General features: G+C 39.7%; 1 protein-coding gene across 2 annotated transcripts; it reads left to right on the top strand.

Annotated features, from left to right (window-relative positions):
• The first annotated feature begins 1,325 nt into the window (after nt 1-1,325).
• On the top strand, nt 1,326-17,638 carry zc3h7a (zinc finger CCCH-type containing 7A). 2 transcript variants are annotated; one of them, XM_023957453.2, is made up of 23 exons: nt 1,326-1,501; nt 2,628-2,731; nt 4,247-4,286; nt 4,483-4,686; nt 7,720-7,878; nt 9,320-9,400; nt 9,574-9,627; nt 9,704-9,743; nt 9,815-10,152; nt 10,231-10,483; nt 10,584-10,612; nt 10,703-10,847; nt 10,928-11,086; nt 13,049-13,254; nt 14,478-14,578; nt 14,655-14,836; nt 14,906-14,979; nt 15,880-16,013; nt 16,095-16,200; nt 16,273-16,381; nt 16,467-16,600; nt 16,687-16,850; nt 16,925-17,638. In XM_023957453.2, exons 2-23 carry the CDS (start codon nt 2,664-2,666, stop codon nt 17,112-17,114), a joined length of 2,970 nt encoding a protein of 989 aa, XP_023813221.1. In that variant the 5' UTR covers nt 1,326-1,501; nt 2,628-2,663; the 3' UTR covers nt 17,115-17,638. The 2 variants fall into 2 exon arrangements, with proteins under 2 accessions (XP_023813221.1, XP_023813222.1); XM_023957454.2 differs by lacking the exon at nt 9,574-9,627.
• Nucleotides 17,639-17,658: the final 20 nt, after the last annotated feature.

The following is a 17,658-nucleotide window of genomic DNA, read 5'->3' as shown; positions in this document are numbered from 1 at the left end:
CTGGGCTCCCCCTGCAGGAATGCATTCCCTTGAGTTTTTTTAACACTGTACTTATAATTTGCTGTTAGCTTTTTATAAATCAAATTTGACAATCACTGAAGCTGCAAGTTTATCTTATTGAACTGATGAGACATGTCTTTAATATTTATCATAGGTACACTAGAAAGATGAATTTTATCCCAAGATCATCACTCGCAATGTGAAGCATGGAGGTGAAAACATCATGCTTTGAGGCGGCTTTTCTGCAAAGAGGACAGAACGACTCATTTGTATCATGACATCAAAAATCTCCTTTCATCAGGGAGAGGATTGAGGGTGAAACCGTTCAGAAAGCAAAGCTGTTTTCATTTTTTTATTGTTTGAAATAAACAACATTTTTATGGCTCTTTTATAAAAATGTCTTTTGACATTTTTTGAAAACTTATTACATGTCAAATAGATATTGTTTATTTAAACAGTTGAACTTGAGGATAAGCCGCTTCGAGATGAAACATCTCGTTTTCGAAGGGGTTCTCTAAATCAGACATTTAGATGAGAAGATCAGAAGCAACAAAAAGAGGAAAAAAACAAGCAAAGTACAATCAAGCTCACAGTATGTCCAGACTGACTCATGCGCACACACACAAACCAGCTATCCGTACTCATCACTCCGTTAAATAACTTTGCATTAAAAAAATGTGATTTATAATTTAAAGAAAAATAATGAATAAATAATATTAAAAAACTAAAAGCCATCATCTGAGAGATAATAATAATAATAATAATAATAATAATAATAATAATAATAATAATAATAATAATAATAATAATGATGATGAGAGATTTGAGATGGAGAATAAGGAAAGAGGAAGATTTTTTCCAGTCGCTAGGACTTGTTTAGTTCAGTATATCAGTATAGTGTTACTGTGGTATTGAAATGAGTTAAATACGATTATTTGCCTATTGAAAAAAACATTGTATCAATTAACAGAAATAAAATTTAGCAAATTCAAAACAAATTTTTAGAAGTTAATGCTGTGAAATATGCATTAATATACTTTTTCTCCCAGATTTTGTATAAAACTGACAGGATGAGCATTTCAATTTTCTATAACATACCCTTTTGTTTCCAAAACTGTTCTAACTAAACATACTCCACTGAAAATTCCAAACAAAGAAGATAATAATAAAAGTACAGAAATGTTTCACATCCATCAAACTTAAATGGTATTCATTTATTATAAAGATAAAACTAGTTTGTTTTGTGTTTTTATACTGCATTTGCAATTGTGTTGTGGGCGGAGCATGCAAACATGTTTTCCCTTTTTGTTCCGGTCCTCGCCGGTAGGGGGCAGCAGGCCGCTATTCTCCACGATCACGCTCCTTCACATGACAAAAGAAGAGGAAGCTAAGGGCGGCCTTCGACAGTAACGGCCAAGTTCTTTTAGCCATAACGAGAAAAAATACTTTCCTATCTGTCAGATACTGATATAGGCGGTGATCGGAATACAGACCCATTCATGTAAGTATATACAGAAATGGCTGTTCGTTAGTTTCTGTGTTTTTGTACTCGGTTTCAGCTCAGAGCTAAACGTCTCCTCCACCGCTCGCGCTATTGTTTGCGTGGAGGAACTAGTTTAACTTGGAAATGCCTTCGCTTTGTGAAGTCCAGGCTACTTCCTACAAACTTAGAGGCATATTTGAGTAGTAGTTGGCGAAGTAGTTGGGTTTTGAATTTCAAATAGATTTGATTTAAATGGCTTAAAATTTGCTAGCGGATGATAGTGATGGCTAACATAAAATATTATCGATGGTCCCTGAAAGCGGGTTTACACACGTGTGCTAAAAGTCGTGCATCCATTATCGGACAGTCTGAAAACCTTCTTCAAAGCCGGGGGTGTTTTTCTCCAGAAAATTCAGATCTGTATATTTGGAAATGATTATGATAAAGTGGCCGCCTGTAAAGATTTATAAATTACTGGCATGACTGTTGTGTAATTAAAAGAGAAGGCACAAACTGACAACCCATCATTACTCAAGATTATGTCCATTCTTTTTTGGCACTAATTTATGTATCAATGTAATAAATATCGTCAAAAAAATTATGTCAAATAGAGAATCTGATATATAAAGTGTATTATTTGTGAACATTTTAAACCCTAACATGTATGCTGCTTTTAATCAGTTTATTTCGCTTCTGATCTTAGAAAATATTACATTTAAGAGTGGCGCTTTTGTCCGATAATGGAGTTATCATCTATTCATGCTAACTGCAACAATATTATACGATGAACATATACTCCATTGCTATTATTCTCTAACATAATTATTTCATAAGATCAAAATTCACATAAATGTGTATTTTTGAGTGAAATTAACTGTTGACTTCTTAAAGAGAAGAGAAGTTTCCTTGACTAATTTCCGGAACTGGGTCTGTGTCGTCATTCTTATACGCGGAAGTGAGAATCGGGTAGGGAAGGCGGGGCGGGAGCTTGAGGCTGTTTCCTTTTGTAGGAATTGTCAGCAAAAAAGTAGAGTAATCTGCAATATTGACAAACAAGAAATATGTCATTTTGTGTGTGTTTGTTTTTTTGTGTCCCAATTCTAGTTTTTTACCGGCTTAATTTAATCTGTCAAAATTTCTGTAGGTGCTGTCTGAAGAAAAGAAATTAAAACACGCAAACATGTCTGGAGCGTGTCGGGACAGAAGGAGCAGATGGCAGGAAATTCAAGAAGGCCTGCAGTTTATCCAGTAAGTGTCTTCCTGGTTCTTCAATGATGCACCTGTCCAGATCTAATGTGATCTTTGTGAGCTTTAAACTAAAGCTGAAAGATTCTTATTTACTTATAAACATAAGGAACTCCTGGTTACCGTTCACATTGCATAAAACAAATATTTTGGAGGAGCAGACTAGCAGCTGTGATGAAATCAATTATAGGAGTGCTGTTGCTTAAAAAAATAGCATTCTCAGTGCATGACACATATGAGAACATGACTGCTGAGAATATGAATGCATATCAAAGGGCCAAAGCTAAACGAAGTTACATTATTATAACAATCCTCAAAACTTCTATCTATGAGAATTTTTTTGTAAAATTGTCATCTTCTGTTCCACTTTTCTAAATCATCTTATTTCTTAATTACATCACATTCCTGGGTTAATGAATAATGTTCTTTTGTAAGTGTTGACTTTGTCCACTGACTTTATAGTTTGTTATAAAATATGTCACACAGGCTAAGCTCCTGTGACATTTTGTTTTACTTTCAACCTGCACACATATGTTTGCAGGTTAGTTGTGGAAATCCCCGTCTTTATAATGAAATGTTTCACAATTTAGAAATGTCGGTCCGTGGACTCTTTGTTGTTCGGTGTGGCGGTAATGCAGTGACGCAGCTGATTTCCCGCTGTGTTTCAGTCGCTCTTCTGACGGACGGCGCTTGTTTTCATTTGTTCGGCATGCTCCATTCGTCCTCTTTGTTTGCATAGCTCTGCTGGGCCAGTGGAAAGATGTTTACTCATACCCAGCCTTTTTTTGCAGCTGAATCAAAAGTGAAATCTAATCAAATATGATTAACATGCTGATCCAGATTCATCACTTAAATTGACCTAAGGCATAACCTTGTGCTTCGTTTTTAAAAGGAATTTTAAGAACAAAATTGAACTTTCTGGGAAAAAGAAACTTGAAATACCTGAATTAAAGGTTGATTGAGTGTTGAGGCCTTTGGATTCTTGGCTTAAGTGCCTAGGTTGCTGATACAATAACACATGACAGCTGTGCTTCAGAGGTTTACTTTAAAAATGAATCTACCGTGTTTTCTGGAGTATACGTCGCAGGAGCCAAGAAAGCAGAATAAAGGAAGAAAAACCCAGATAGAAGTCGCACCTTTGACCGAACTATGCAAAGAAGCACAACCTAGTTTGCTCTAAAATGGCTCCATCAGGTTGATTTAGGACCAGCAGTTTGTAGCACTTCGATGGTTTTCTGTGTACAGCAGGAAATGCTGCTTCACTCTCCCACCACAGCTGAAACAGACCTGCAGGATCATTAAAGCAACTTTGCTCTCTTGATGTTTCACGATGAAGCCCTCTAAGCATCCGACCAGTTGATTCTCAAAGGAGGTGTTTGAGTCTTTAACATACAATAAATGGGACAGCATTAACATTTTCTTTATCTGTTTTAAATAAAGTGAACTCCTAAAGTTGTTGATGCCACACAAACCAACCTTTGTCACTCTAAAACTTTGTATTTTTTTTTTTTTTTTTAGATCAACCCTTCCGTTCCCCGGAAGTCAGGACCAGTATGAGGTGAGGTTTTATAAACCTAAACATGGGCACTTCACCTTTCATCTTTATTTTTACACTTCTGGTGGTTAACCAAATTAAAGGGCTCAGGCGGGGGGGAAATGAGTAGCTCACACTTCAGTTTGCCCTTGACAAAGTTGACTTGTACTTCTCATATTTGATTTTCATTCTAATTCATTTTTTCCTTCACTGTTTCCAGGTGTTCATAAAGGAACTTGTGTGGAATTTGTTTGGAGAAGGAAACGACGTGTTTAAAGAAGGCGAATGGACAAAATCTATTGAGATGTACACCGAGGCGCTCAGTATAGCAGACTATGCGGACTCCGAGGAAATCTGCGTTTCAGCAGGTTTATTGGAAAAGCTGTATGCAAATCGAGCTGCAGCGTACCTTAACATTGTTCCGGTAAGGACGCCATGCATTTTTTTTTTTTACTGCAGCCTGTATGTGGCCTTAGGTGCCTTTCCTAACCTGTATATTGATTAAACCCTGAAAATAAGCAGGTTCAGGCAAATTTACGAGGATGTTGTGATCTTAGCCTTCTCTTCTTTGTCAATACAAACAGGAAGCTGTAACTGCTCCATCTGAGGCTGTTCTATGTAAGAATTAATGGCCGACGAAGTGTGTTAATTTCTTATAATCCACATTTCCAAGGCCGTTAACCCGCTTATACCATGGTCACTCACAAAATAAATAAATATTCGTAAATATTAGTAACGGTTTTAGGCACAGGTAATACGGGCAATTGCCCGGGTCGCAAATTTACGTGGGGGCAGTGGTGACAGCGGCTCAGTGCTTGGAAAATAATCTGCGCCACTATTGGTTTCCTATTATCTGTTATACTACAGAGTTTGTAACAGCCTGAAACTGTGAACTGCCGTCCCTGCAGCTGCTCTTGTCTCCTGTCACACGCGTGTGTGAGAAGGAAAGGGGAGGGCTAGTGGGTTCAGGCTGCGAGGTAGAACACGCACGCAGAGCGCTGCCTCTGTTGCGCAACACCAGGATCATCGCGTGCCTTTTGATGACTCAGCTCATGCTAATAGTGTCATTCTTTATGAACTATTGTAGACATTTTGATGACGTGTCTTTATTTCCCATATATGTATCTTTGTCTGCCTGTCGTTTAGTTGGTGTCAGTATTTGACCGAAAGACGGCAGGTAATGCTGCGTGGTAGTGCAGTGGTTGGCGCTCTTGCTTCACAGCAAGAAGGCCCCCAGTTCAAGTCCCGGCTGGGGGACCTGGACCAAAAAACACCAACCCAACAGCCAAGTCCAACTCAGTCCGCTACAATATGTTTAAAACTAAATATACAAGTGAATGTGAGCATTTGATTTAATTTCAACATTTTTAAAGTACAATAAGTCTGTGGATTCTTTTTAATAACATTGTAATGCTGTAGCTAATAAATGATGAGTATTTCTCGTGGTAGTTCTGCTGATGGTCTAGTCTGGTTGATACGTGGTGAGTTTCTGCTTCATGCAGGCGTTGAGACTTTAAATGTGATCTTAGGTTGGTCTGAATGTTCTGTAGATGTGACAAAGACTGCTCACATAAAGACCGGGAGCCAAACACACACTCACACGCTGCAGTGAATGACGGGCAGCGGGTTTTACGTTTTTACAATCCCTGCGCGATTCACCTGCTGCCTGTCCCCACAACCCCTCACCCCCACCCTCTGCTTTCTCCCTCACACATCCCGTCCCCTCATCTGCGCGCTCTTTCTCAGAGACCGGAGCGCGCAGTTTTAGGCACGGCAATTCACAGGTTTCCGGCTGGTACAAACTCTGTGAAATAATAGATAATAGTAACTGATAGCGCTGGCGCAGATTTTTCTCTCTAAGCACCGCTACTACTGCGCGCCTCTGGCATCGCATCGCGCCCGAGAAGGACTGGTCTAAAGAAAGAAAAAAAAGTATAATTAAAGATTTGTCTGCGAGCCACATGTGACCATCAAAAGAGCCATAGATGGCTCGCGAGCCATAGGTTCCCGACCCCTGCTCTACCCTGTGACAGAGCACCTGTGGCGAACTGTCCAGGGTGTCCCCTGCCTTCGCCCACAAGTGGCCGGAATAGGCTCCAGCAACCCCTTGACCCTGAAAGGGATAAAAGGAATTAGAAAATGAACAGCAGGTAATGCAGTAGAACAGCAAGTAATGCAGTAAAACAGCTGCACTTTATGAGATCATTAATAAACAATCCATCATTTAGAAAAAAAATCAGCACAATGTTTTTTTACCTGTTTCTTCAGATTAAAAACGTTAAATATATTGGTGCTGCTGTGTTAAAGTTTCAGATCAATTTACATTTAATATTATGTATTGATTGAATTATTTTTCTCAGCCTCAAATAGTTCCATTGGTCAAAAATGTTTCTAGTTTAAATATGGACTGACAGATTTTTATTTCAGGCACTTTAAGCTTTTTTCTGTTTTAGACTATAACTGGGTTTCTGTGTGGCAAAATAAAGGTAAAAGTGGATTTATTTCACTTTTTTTCTTTTGTTAATGTTAAAAGATACAATTAAATGTATATTAACGCAATTTTTATAGATATTAACCTAATATATTGTCACTGCGGCGAGTGTGTGTGGGTGGGGGTAGGGGGGCGCAAAACATTTTCTTTTTCCTAAGGGGGGAAGCACGGATTTAAGCGATGTGACCGGAACTTCTTTTTTAGGCGTCCGGTTATCACTGTGCGTTATCACTTTTTAATGCACCCCCAGCAGCCTATCAGAATCGAGTGTTCACCCGGACCGTGGAATATCAGAGTTTAATCCACAGTTTTGTCAACTGTGATTTACTATTACTTTGCTATGGTTACTGAGTGTAGATCAATATGAGAATTGGACTGAGTGACCAAACAGGAAGTGCCCGCAAAGTCCCATAGACTTTCATAGGGAAATAAACAGCTATATTTGTCAGAATAATCATTCTTTCTCTACTCTTTTTAAACACGTTGCTGCTAATCCTTATTCTTTTTTTCCTTCCATTAAATTTCTTCTGTTATGCAAGTTATTCAAGTTACAAAATGGCCAATCAGATACCTTAAATTGATGCTGACCCTACGTCCAAAAGTTTGAAACAAATTTTGTGTAGTCTTCTAACAAGCTCACCGCTCTGATTGGCAAGAGTGGTTGCTATAGGAACACTGACTCGGACCAATCACTGCTAACTGATGATGTCTGGCTCCAACTTGGCAGCATCCATATCACAACAATGTGGTGACTGAATTGATTTAATTTCGTTGGAGCCACAAGTCATTTTCCATGGGTGACGTCCCTTCTCAAATTCCATATATATCTAACAGATTAGTTTAAACGCTTTAGAATCAGGAAAAATAGCTTCCTGAATCCAATCTTTTCTTTCTACGCGTTGTGTCACATATAAAACTCCTAGTTGTGTAAACTAAAGTGGTTATATTTTTGTTTTTTCCTTGCAGGGACTGTATGACCAAGCATTAGAAGACTGTGAAAAAGCTCTCCACTTGAATGAAGGCAACTACAAAGCACTGTACAGAAAAGCAAAAGCCTTGAAAGAGTTGGGAAGACATCAAGAGGCCTATGAGGCTGTTGCCAAATGCTCTCTTGTAGTGCCTCAGGTAAATAAAGAACAGATTTCCACACATACATACAGTGCACATTCTTTGGATTGAAATTTTGAAAAGAAAAAAAATGCTTGCATGGCTAGGTAAATAGTTTTACGCTTAACACTTCAATGCCGATGATGTTGCCAATGACTCAAAATTAAACACACTGTCTTAACATTTTCCTTATTTTATCATTTCTATTAACAGACAGGAGTGTTTTTCTTTTCCGAGTTGGCATTTCAGTGTCATGTTATTCCTGATTTCAGCTCTTCTCGTCATGTTGGGGTACCGGTTAATGCTAAATATTTTGCAGCAGCTTCATTTTATGCTTTGCTCTTGTTACATTCACCACTTTTTGAAGGGAATCTAGACTCGTGACTTTTTTTTTTTTTTTACAGCTAGCTTTCTTAACTCTTCTTGCAGAATTTTACTGTTAATCATAAAGGCATCTGCAACCAAATGGGGCTCTTTTACCCTTCCATTTAGCTCTACGGTTAAAGAAAAATAAAAAAGCTAATAGTTTTAAAAATTTACAGTAAAGTAAATAAGTATTACAGTAAAGGAAAATAATTCACAATATGATCACGAAGGAGACATCAATAATTGGTTTGTGTATGGTCTGACTCCAAGATGGACATTTATAGGAACAAAGCTGTGGAAACAAAAAGTCTGGAGCGAGTTTTGCTGGATTTGCACCGTTTTACTTTGTGCACCGAGCCTGTTCCTGCTGTAGGAGGCGGACGAGCGCTAATAAACAGTAAATACACAAAAGAAGAAGAATCCTCTCCCTGTTGCTACCTGTGTGTCTGGCACTAGTCCGATATGAACACAACCTGCTGGATGTGTGTTCATAAAACCGGAAGGACAAGAAAACAGACGTGTCGGCAAAACCAAATTAGCGTTAACCACTTTTAATAGTACGATGTCGACTAATGGTTGACAGCCCTAACGGTTGGGGTCCCTTAATTACTTTATTATTAATTTCTGGTTGAGATGCACCACAAACAGTAAAATACTTCCTTTTTTTAATCCCTGCTGAAATGACACTACCTACTACTAAATTGCTCCAGTGAGATGATCCTATGTGACATGGGATGTCTTTTATTTTGAAAGGAAGTCATGTAAACATCAGTCTAAATAAATGAACTAATTCATATTTAAAATAAATGTAAAAAAAGCTAGTTTCTCTTCGTGTTTGGTTTTTATTTATGCAAAGCGGAAATGGATAGTATATTTATGTTTGTCATAATAGTAACGACATGAATATAAATTAAGGTTTCACTGCTCAAATGGGTGAATTGAGACTTTGTGGCTCCTGCTGGGTTGTAGCTGGTGAGAAATTAACCCGAATGGCTATTAAGACTCCCTTTTAAAAATGATAAACATCCTTTCCATAAAAGCTGGGTGTTCTGACGGAACGAGGTTGCTGATGACCTTCTGTTCTCTTTGACAGGACTCCAATGTCACACAGCTGACTCAGGACCTTGCCAAAATTTTGGGATTGAAAATCCGTAAAGCTTATGTGAGAAGTAAGGTATGTGTGTGCCGCGTTTAATCCCAGCGCCGATCTAACCGTAGAAAAAAGGAAAACAAAGCATACGCTCCTCCGGGGACGTCTCGTCTGCTCTTTCAGACTGCTGCTTTTTGAACGTTCACTTGAAAGAAAGGAGAATTACAGAATAAATGTCTTTCCTTCTTTTTCTAAAGCCTGCCTTGAATGTTTTGAGAGGCTCAAGTTATCAAGATGCGCCTTGTGATAAAGTATGCATCCCCCCTGGCACAATACTCCAGCTGAACCGACTCCAATGGAAGATAATAACCTGTACCTCTTTTTCAGTTTTCTCATGGCACGACTACGGTAGAAGATATAGAAATTGGTGAGTTTGTTGCTCGGTGAAGTTTCGATTCGCCTTTTAGAAAAGCCTCACGTCCCGTTTCTGTGTGCTAGAAGTGCCTCCGGTGACCCAGGAAAGCAACATTCTGGCTCCAGGTCCAGCTCCAATCCAGCCTCCGTTGACGGTTCATATACCTCTGAATGACTCGGCGGTGGACGAGCCCCCTCCCAGCAACAGCATCCTATCAGCACCCCCAACAGAGCCTCCAGGCTTCGAGTCCCTGTCTTTGTCTGCGCCCCCATCAGTTCCCCTCCACGGGCTCACATACGTCAACGGGTGCCGAACCAACAAGCCTTCTCCGATATTTGAGCCTAATCAGGATTTTGATGCAGATATCATTGGGGACGATCTAGATGATCTTCTCGACCAAGCTGGTCCCGAGTCACTATCGGTTAGTAGGTGTGACCCCAAAACACGTCAGAGGGGGCTTTTTAAACTCATGTGTGACGTGTTTTCCTCTCTTTATCAGGACATTCCCACAGTGAAGGGGCCTCTTCCTTTGCCAACCAGTATTGGCTCAGGCAGTTCCATGTCAAGTCCATTCCTGATGCCAGCCCACATAAACCCATTTCTATCCAGCGGTTCCCAGCAGTGCACTGTAAATCTGCCGCCTTTGTACCACAAGTCGGGGTCAAGCACGTATTTAGGTATGGACACTTTTCAAAGACTGTCCCAGCCTCTAGACTCTCTGGATAGTCTCACAATATCAGATTATAAAACGGGTAAGTTACTTCATCGTTCAGGCATTTTACTCTGCCTTTAATCAAAATGTGTGTTACTGAAAATCTGTGTTTTTTTGTTTTTCTTTTGTCCAAACTGTAGATTTCACTCATTCTCCCTTCATGGCACAGGTAACACCTTTGGTTTTGGACTCACTAAAGTATAGCCATTGATGGCTTAGTAAGTTCTCACTCTGTTCCTTCAACTTCTTTTTATTACAGCTTAGCAATGATGAACCCCCCATGGGGATGGCTGTGGGTATGCCCGATGTGAAAAACCTCCCCGCTGCTGTGGATTTAGCCAAAAACCCCTTAGCTGATACGCATGAGTTCCGGCAGGCGTGCGCCATGTGCTACGTGAAAACTGGTAAGAAACGGTCCATTCCCTGACATTTGGTCACCGAGTGAAAGACGCTCCGTGTAAAAACGCCTTCTCCACACCTGCAGGTCCTGGAGTGTTGGATTACACGCTTCACACAGAAGAGCATAAATGCAAAAAGGATGTATTACTCGGCAGAATGAAGCACTCGCCCGACAAAATGTGGAAGCTCATTCGACCCAGACCAACGAAAACTCAGTATGTCGGACCGTATTACATCTGCAAAGGTAACCAGTTTATCCTGAAAGCACAATGGTCCAGAGCACAGTCACTGACATTATTCAGGCTTTGAAACTAGTGTTTTAAATAAAGTTTTTATTTGAAAAGATAAAAAAAAAACCCCACCTCTTTACCATGTGAACCAAATCATCAAACAAACGGTCAGAAGCTTAAGAAAACACATTTATTACTAAGGGAAACTTTGGCTTTTACCCAGAAGCCATTGCAGTATTATGTTTTCACTTGTTTAAACAAATGCAGATTGTATGCTAAGTTATAAAATACTTTCACTAAAGGCTACTAAAGTGTAAAGTTGTTCAGGATTTGAATGTATCTTAGTGTTCATTTATTTTTACTATTCATATTGCTCAGCATATAGGTGTTTTTTTTTTAATTCAGAGTAACAGATGGTACAGTAGCCTACTTCAAACGCACATTAGGAGTAGGCCTGCACAATATATCGCAAATTTATCGTTATCGCGAGATCAAGCTGTGCAGCACGCATATCTCAAAAGACGGCAAAAATTGCAATAAATGGTTTCCTTAAATGTGCTACAACAATCTTATGACAGCTTGAAGTATTTAACAAATTAAATAAATCCATTTATGTATTTGACCAATCAGATGCACCCCTTCACATTGTTAACCAATCGGATGGAGCCTTAAATGTTAGATGTTTGCCTCCTATGTAGACGTTTGGAATGTAATTTTTAAACTGTTTTTATGAAATGGAAATGTTTTTGGTTGTTTTGCTATTTGTGCAGATACCGCAAGTTATATCGTCATCGCAATATTGCACTAATATTGCATATCGCAAGTTTTCCTCATGTCGTGCTGCCCTAATTAGGAGTGTCACTCTGGGCCTTAAGGCCAGGAATCCGTGCTTCCTCCTCCATCAGTTTAGTGGGAGAGATCAGCTTCTTCCAGAAGAAGCCAGTTTCGTCCGTCATTCATTCATCCATTATCTTCCTCGGCAAATCAGGATATTTTCCGGCTGCTTCTGAGTCAGCTGATGCCCTTTTCTCCGTGGATGGACACAAACTTTGGTTATAGCGAGTTAGGAACCAGTGGAAATAGCTGAGAAATCTTCTGTAGGAGCTGGCAAAGAGCTGACGGGCCGGTGTGCTCCTCCTCTCCGCTCCCCTCCTCCCCCGCAGCACCTCCTTTGGACGCAAAAGTTTCATACAAGCGTCTTGAGCTGAGTTTTTGTGATGAAGCTGAGGAGTCGCGTGACTAAAATAAAAACTCAAATATTGAATATTGAAACGCGAATAGGCAGGGGAACACTGTACCTTGTGAAAAGAACAGAAATGGCTTGTTGGAGAATGGTATCATCCAGTTTTTAGAAAGATTTGTTGTCCCGAGTTTAACACGTAACTTTCTCGTGTTCATTTCATATTCTGATTTAAAAGGCTTTGGTTCTCAGAACAGCTTGAAATCCTGTTTCAGTGTGGTTTGAGTCTGTCAAACTCCTAAAAGATTTGCCTGCGGCATAATGTGATCATGAAGGTACCTTCAGAGAAAAATCCATTATTTTGCAAGCATTATTTTCTGCATTTCTGATTTTGTGAACACAACTGTGTTCCAAAAACAAACCCCTGATCAATAACCCCTTGCTTTTACCTTTTCCTTAGGAAAAAGTTCACTATTTTGTTGTTGCTCTGTTTTATCAGCCAACAGGAACAAATGTCCCAGGTGGAATTTTGATATTTGATATCTGGTCCAACTAAATCAGAAATGAAGAATCACAATGAGAAGTTTTTGTTTCATGTAAACATTCATTTAAATTACCTCATAGATGTTTGTTGGGGCATAATGCCAGTTGTTTGAGTTCTATACGTTTTTTTTTTTCTTTGTGTTTTTGAACTAACAGCTGTTGAGATCACTCATTGTGTTTGTCACTGTGATGTTGGGGTTTTCTGACGTTTATGGATGGAGGCCGTGCTGAAAACTGCTGGTCTCTGTCTCAGAGGTTGCTGTTGGAAAGGAGTGCCTGTATCCTGGCCACTGCACGTTTGCATACTGCCAGGAGGAGATCGATGTTTGGACTCTGGAGAGGAAAGGCTTCATCTCCAGAGAGCTGCTTTTTGACCCTTTTGGGCCAAACTCAAACATCAGGTTGACGGTTCCCAAAATCTTACAGGAGCATCGGGGGATATTCATGTTTCTCTGTGGGGTGAGCCTTTTATTTTTCTCTCTTTTTATACAAGTATAACCATCAGCTGCATTGTTTTTTTTGATTTCCTACCCTAGAATTTAAATGTAAATGTTTGCTTTTAATAGCTGAGATTTTAAAGATTTGGTTAAAGGCCTTTAACCCGTAAGATGTCGACGGATGGTTCAAATAACATGACCTTTTTTTAAAGGCCACTTCAACTGGTTTTTAAAGTTAGAGCTTCTAACTATAAACCAGTCTTGTTCTGTTTCTGTTTTACCTCTCATGATTGGCATGAAAAAAACTTAAAATTGTTTTTGAGACGACCATAAATGATTTGGTCTTATTTTGAAACTTGTTTTTGAGGAATTACAATAAAAAAACCGCCTGAGATGCTGGCTGCATTTCAATGTAAAAGGTTTGCATTGCATTTTAATTGAAGTTGCACTGTACATTTTTATTTTTAGTTCAAAAGGTTGGAGCTTTTTTTCCTGTTCTTTTCTTTTTTAAGCTTTTAAAAATGCTTCAATTCACGTTTTGTTTTGTTTTTTTAATGCTATTTTAGACCTAATGTTGATAAAATATCCCCCAAAAATGCTATAAAAAAACCTAGGTGAGGTTGTGCTAAAAAAATGATGAAAAAAGGAGCTAAAATTCAACTTTCGGCTGAAAATCAAAATAAAACTGATAAATCTTAAGAAGGAACATTTAGCTAAATGTGTAACTTACTAAACGCTGGCAGAAACCTGTGATTTAGTTAAAGATGGCGCTCTAATGCAGGTGGTCACATACTGGTCGTTATAGTCAAACCACAGACGAATAAAACCAAAATATTAAGCAGTAATCATTGCAACATCAGCAGTACAGACTTTTTTGTTTTCTTGTTGAAACTCAACCTATCTTGATGAAATTGAGCCTCAAAACCAATTTGAGATTTATTTATTTATTTAAGTTTTAGTGATACTTTAAGACGTGTTTAATAACCACAGTTGTTGAGTATGTTTTGGCTTTTCAAAACCAGGTGTAACAAACCTTTTTTTAAATTAAATTTAAAAACAAAATATTACACAAAACCTCTCATTAGATCTGATAATACTAGGTCTGATCATTTTTCAATCAGTACTTTTATTTAGGGGTTCTTTTTATCAAGTATTTTTCCTGACATGGCAGCACAAACTCCTCATCTAAATGCCTGCTTTTTTGTTTTTTATAGTTCAATATTTTCCTTTTTGGTGGTTCCTCAGGTGTGCTTTGACCATAAACCCAGAATAATAAGCAAAACCAACAAAGACGATCCTTTGCTCTGTTCTCATCCGGTGACCAAACATGACTTTGAGGATCATAAGTAAGTTCATTTGATCGCCCACTGTGTGGATCGTCTGGAAAGAAGAGATGATGTGAAAGAAGTTTCTCTTTTTCAGGTGCCTGGTCCACATTTTAAAGGAAACTACAGTTTGCTATTCCAAAATCAGACCGTTGACTCCTCAGAGCCAGCTGGACCTTTGTCGCCATGAAGTGCGCTACGGTTGTGTAAGGGAGGATGACTGCTTTTATGCTCACAGCCTGGTGGAGCTGAAGGTCTGGATGATGCAGCATGAGCGCGGTGAGGCTGACTTTTTTGAAGTCGAGTGGGAGACCTGTGGCAGGCCGTTAAACTGCTTTCCTCTTGCAGGAATCACACCTGAAGAGATAGTTCAGGAGGCAAAGAGGTATTGGAACGCTACAGCGTCTTTACAGGGCACACAGGTGGGACCACAACAAACACTTAATCGTTATACCTTCTTTTTATATTTTTTGTTTTTCATGTTAGCAGTAATGATTTACCTGACTTATTGTCAACGACCTACAGTTGGAAGAGGCTTGGTGCGAAATGTCAAGCGGTGCAAATCTTGCTTCTGGCTTTGTCTGTCATTATCCCGCCGGGCAAAAACCAAAGTTATTAATTTCTCCTCCGGATCACTTTTCCAACCGTTGACACGTCCGTGAATTAAAAGGGACGCCGTCAATACGTCGCTATCAAATCCAAGTCCCCGATTGGTCAAAGTTTGACTTGATTCAGCCTTCAACATGCCTTTAATGCCTGGACATTTTGCATGTAAAGCTCAAAAACGATCGTAGAAACTCAAAGTTGATCAATAGAGTTTGGAACAGAAAGGCCAAGAACGGGCATTAACGCATGTTTGCGTAAACGTTTCATTGGATCATGCATTGCTGAGGGCGTTGTCAATGTAGCTTCACTCCCAACCTTATTTGCAACACGTTAAAAGATAGACTGATGCCGCTAAAACAAACCGTACTGTACCCCGCTAACTCCCGACGTTGTTAGTAACAAGTTAAAAAAGCACTTTGACGCCACGTTAGCGTATTTACAATAACATCCAACCATGTTTGCAACTCCTTAAAAAAACAGACTGGTATTTTGACGCAAAATCACTTCGACAATCATAATTAATTCATATATAAGGGGCACTGCGCTTTTTGAAAAAGAGGAAGGGTTGAAAGTGTGCCGCATAGTGCTGCAGATACAGTGATGAGTCTTTTAAACTGGAGTTTTTACACAGCTTTAGCCTCTCACGGGGCTGCAGAGTTGATCTTTTATTTTCAGCGTCTGGTGTGCCGTGAAATAATAACGGGATTTCTCTGCAGCTCTCCATGGTTCCGCGGAGGTTTGGTCCCCCCAACCTGAAAATGATGTTTGTTTGTGGCCAGTGCTGGAGGAACGGCCAGCTAAGTGAAGCTGACAGAAACAAGAAGTATTGTTCTGCCAAGGCAAGACATCAGTGAGTATTCGCTCGGTGTCTTATTTTCTGTTGGGAAAACCTTTCCCCCCTGCTAAATCCCGTCATATTTTTACGGTGAAGGTGGGCCAAAGACAGGCGGGTGGTGCTCGTAAGTTCCCATGAAAGAAAAAAGTGGACGACAGTCAGACCACTCCCAACCAAAAAACCCATCCCATCTCAGTTTGAGGTACAACTCTCATGTCTTTTATGCTGCATTTACTGAATGAGATTTCATCCACTTGTGCTTTTTCTCTTCCAGATTTGCATGCATGTGACTGCTGGCAAGAAGTGTCAGTACATTGGGAATTGCACATTTGCTCACAGTGTTGAAGAAAGAGACCTTTGGACCTACATGAAGGAAAACAACAGTGAGATTTCAGCTTTTTTTTGTCCTCCAGATTTGATCAGAGGTTTGTGTGTGGGGCTGCACTCTCACCCCCTACTCTGACATAGTTCCAGATATGGATCAGCTTTATGAACGATGGCTGCAGTCCCAGAAACCCGGCTGGAGTGAGGACACTTCCAATAACTCTGTCAGGGAGAACGGTAAACAGATCCACATGCCGACAGACTACGCCGAGGAGGTGGTGAGTAGACATTTTCATATATCTTTGATCTGGACGGATTTGACGAAAGCTGCCAGTCCTGAAGGGTTGATTTGTGTCTCTTGAAGGCTGGGAATCATTGTTGGCTGTGCGGTAAAAACTGCAACAGTGAGAAGCAGTGGCAGCAGCATATCACTTCAGAAAAACACAAAGAGCGAGTTTTCAACTCCGAGGATGATCAGAACTGCTGGCAGTACCGATTTCCCACCGGCACTTTCAAAGTTTGTGAGAGGTAAAACCGTCAGAAGCACCTTCGTCTTTGACCACTTTTCCCATTTTCTGATGAGGAATTTTCACCTTCCGCAGGTTCCTTAAAGGCACATGCACAGAGGACGACTTGTGTAAACTGGCCCATGGAGAGCAGGAGCTGAGGGAGTGGAGGGAGCGCAGAGAATTTCTTTTGATGAAACTTGCCAAAGCCAAAAAAGACCATCTTATAGCACCGAACGACAATGACTTTGGAAAATACAGTTTTCTCCTTAAGGACATTAAATAATGACATGCTGTCAATAGTCTTACTTGCAGGTAACGCAGTATTTAAAACAGCCTCGAGAAAAGGGTCTTCAGGACCTCTGCTGATCCCAGAGAAGGTGGTTTGATCGCAGCATGATTTCTTTTTTGTTTTTTTATTTTGGAAGGGGAACGATCGGGGTCGACCTTCTCACTGCTGGCTGTTTCTCTGACCTGAACTACAGAGTGTTATTAGCAAATGTACAGTGTGCAACACTTCAGTCTTTGCTAGTCATCATTCAGTAGAACAGCTGAAAACAACGACAAACATAGCATGTTTAAACTTGATCGAAGTTTTAACGAGTTGACCTAAAAACCCGATTTTTCTTTTGACAAAACAGTTTGTTAATGAACTTTCCAGTTTTAAGTATGGGTTACTTAAATTGAGAGTTCGGTTGATCTTTTTGTTTTAATCAGCCAATATAGGTCACTTAACACTTTCCATTTATCTAACAGTGTTACCAGTGTAATGGGCACTACCAAATAAAGCTTTTTTTTAATCTACTGAAACTGGTGTTTTATTAACTGCT

Source organism: Oryzias latipes, chromosome 8 (assembly GCF_053564925.1).
Source record: "Oryzias latipes strain Hd-rR chromosome 8, Olatipes_Hd-rR_3.1".
Lineage (NCBI taxonomy): Eukaryota > Metazoa > Chordata > Actinopteri > Beloniformes > Adrianichthyidae > Oryzias > Oryzias latipes.
Note: the sequence above shows the minus strand (reverse complement) of the source record. Positions and strands in the feature narration are given on the sequence as shown.

Bases quoted from the DNA above. Each gene is read 5' to 3' on its own strand.
- zc3h7a (XM_023957453.2), top strand. From the start codon at position 2,664: ATGTCTGGAGCGTGTCGGGACAGAAGGAGCAGATGGCAGGAAATTCAA. The intron at 9,401-9,573 runs GTATGTGTGTGC...CTTTTTCTAAAG, and splicing joins AAGCTTATGTGAGAAGTAAG to CCTGCCTTGAATGTTTTGAG. The intron at 13,255-14,477 runs GTGAGCCTTTTA...GTGGTTCCTCAG, and splicing joins TATTCATGTTTCTCTGTGGG to GTGTGCTTTGACCATAAACC.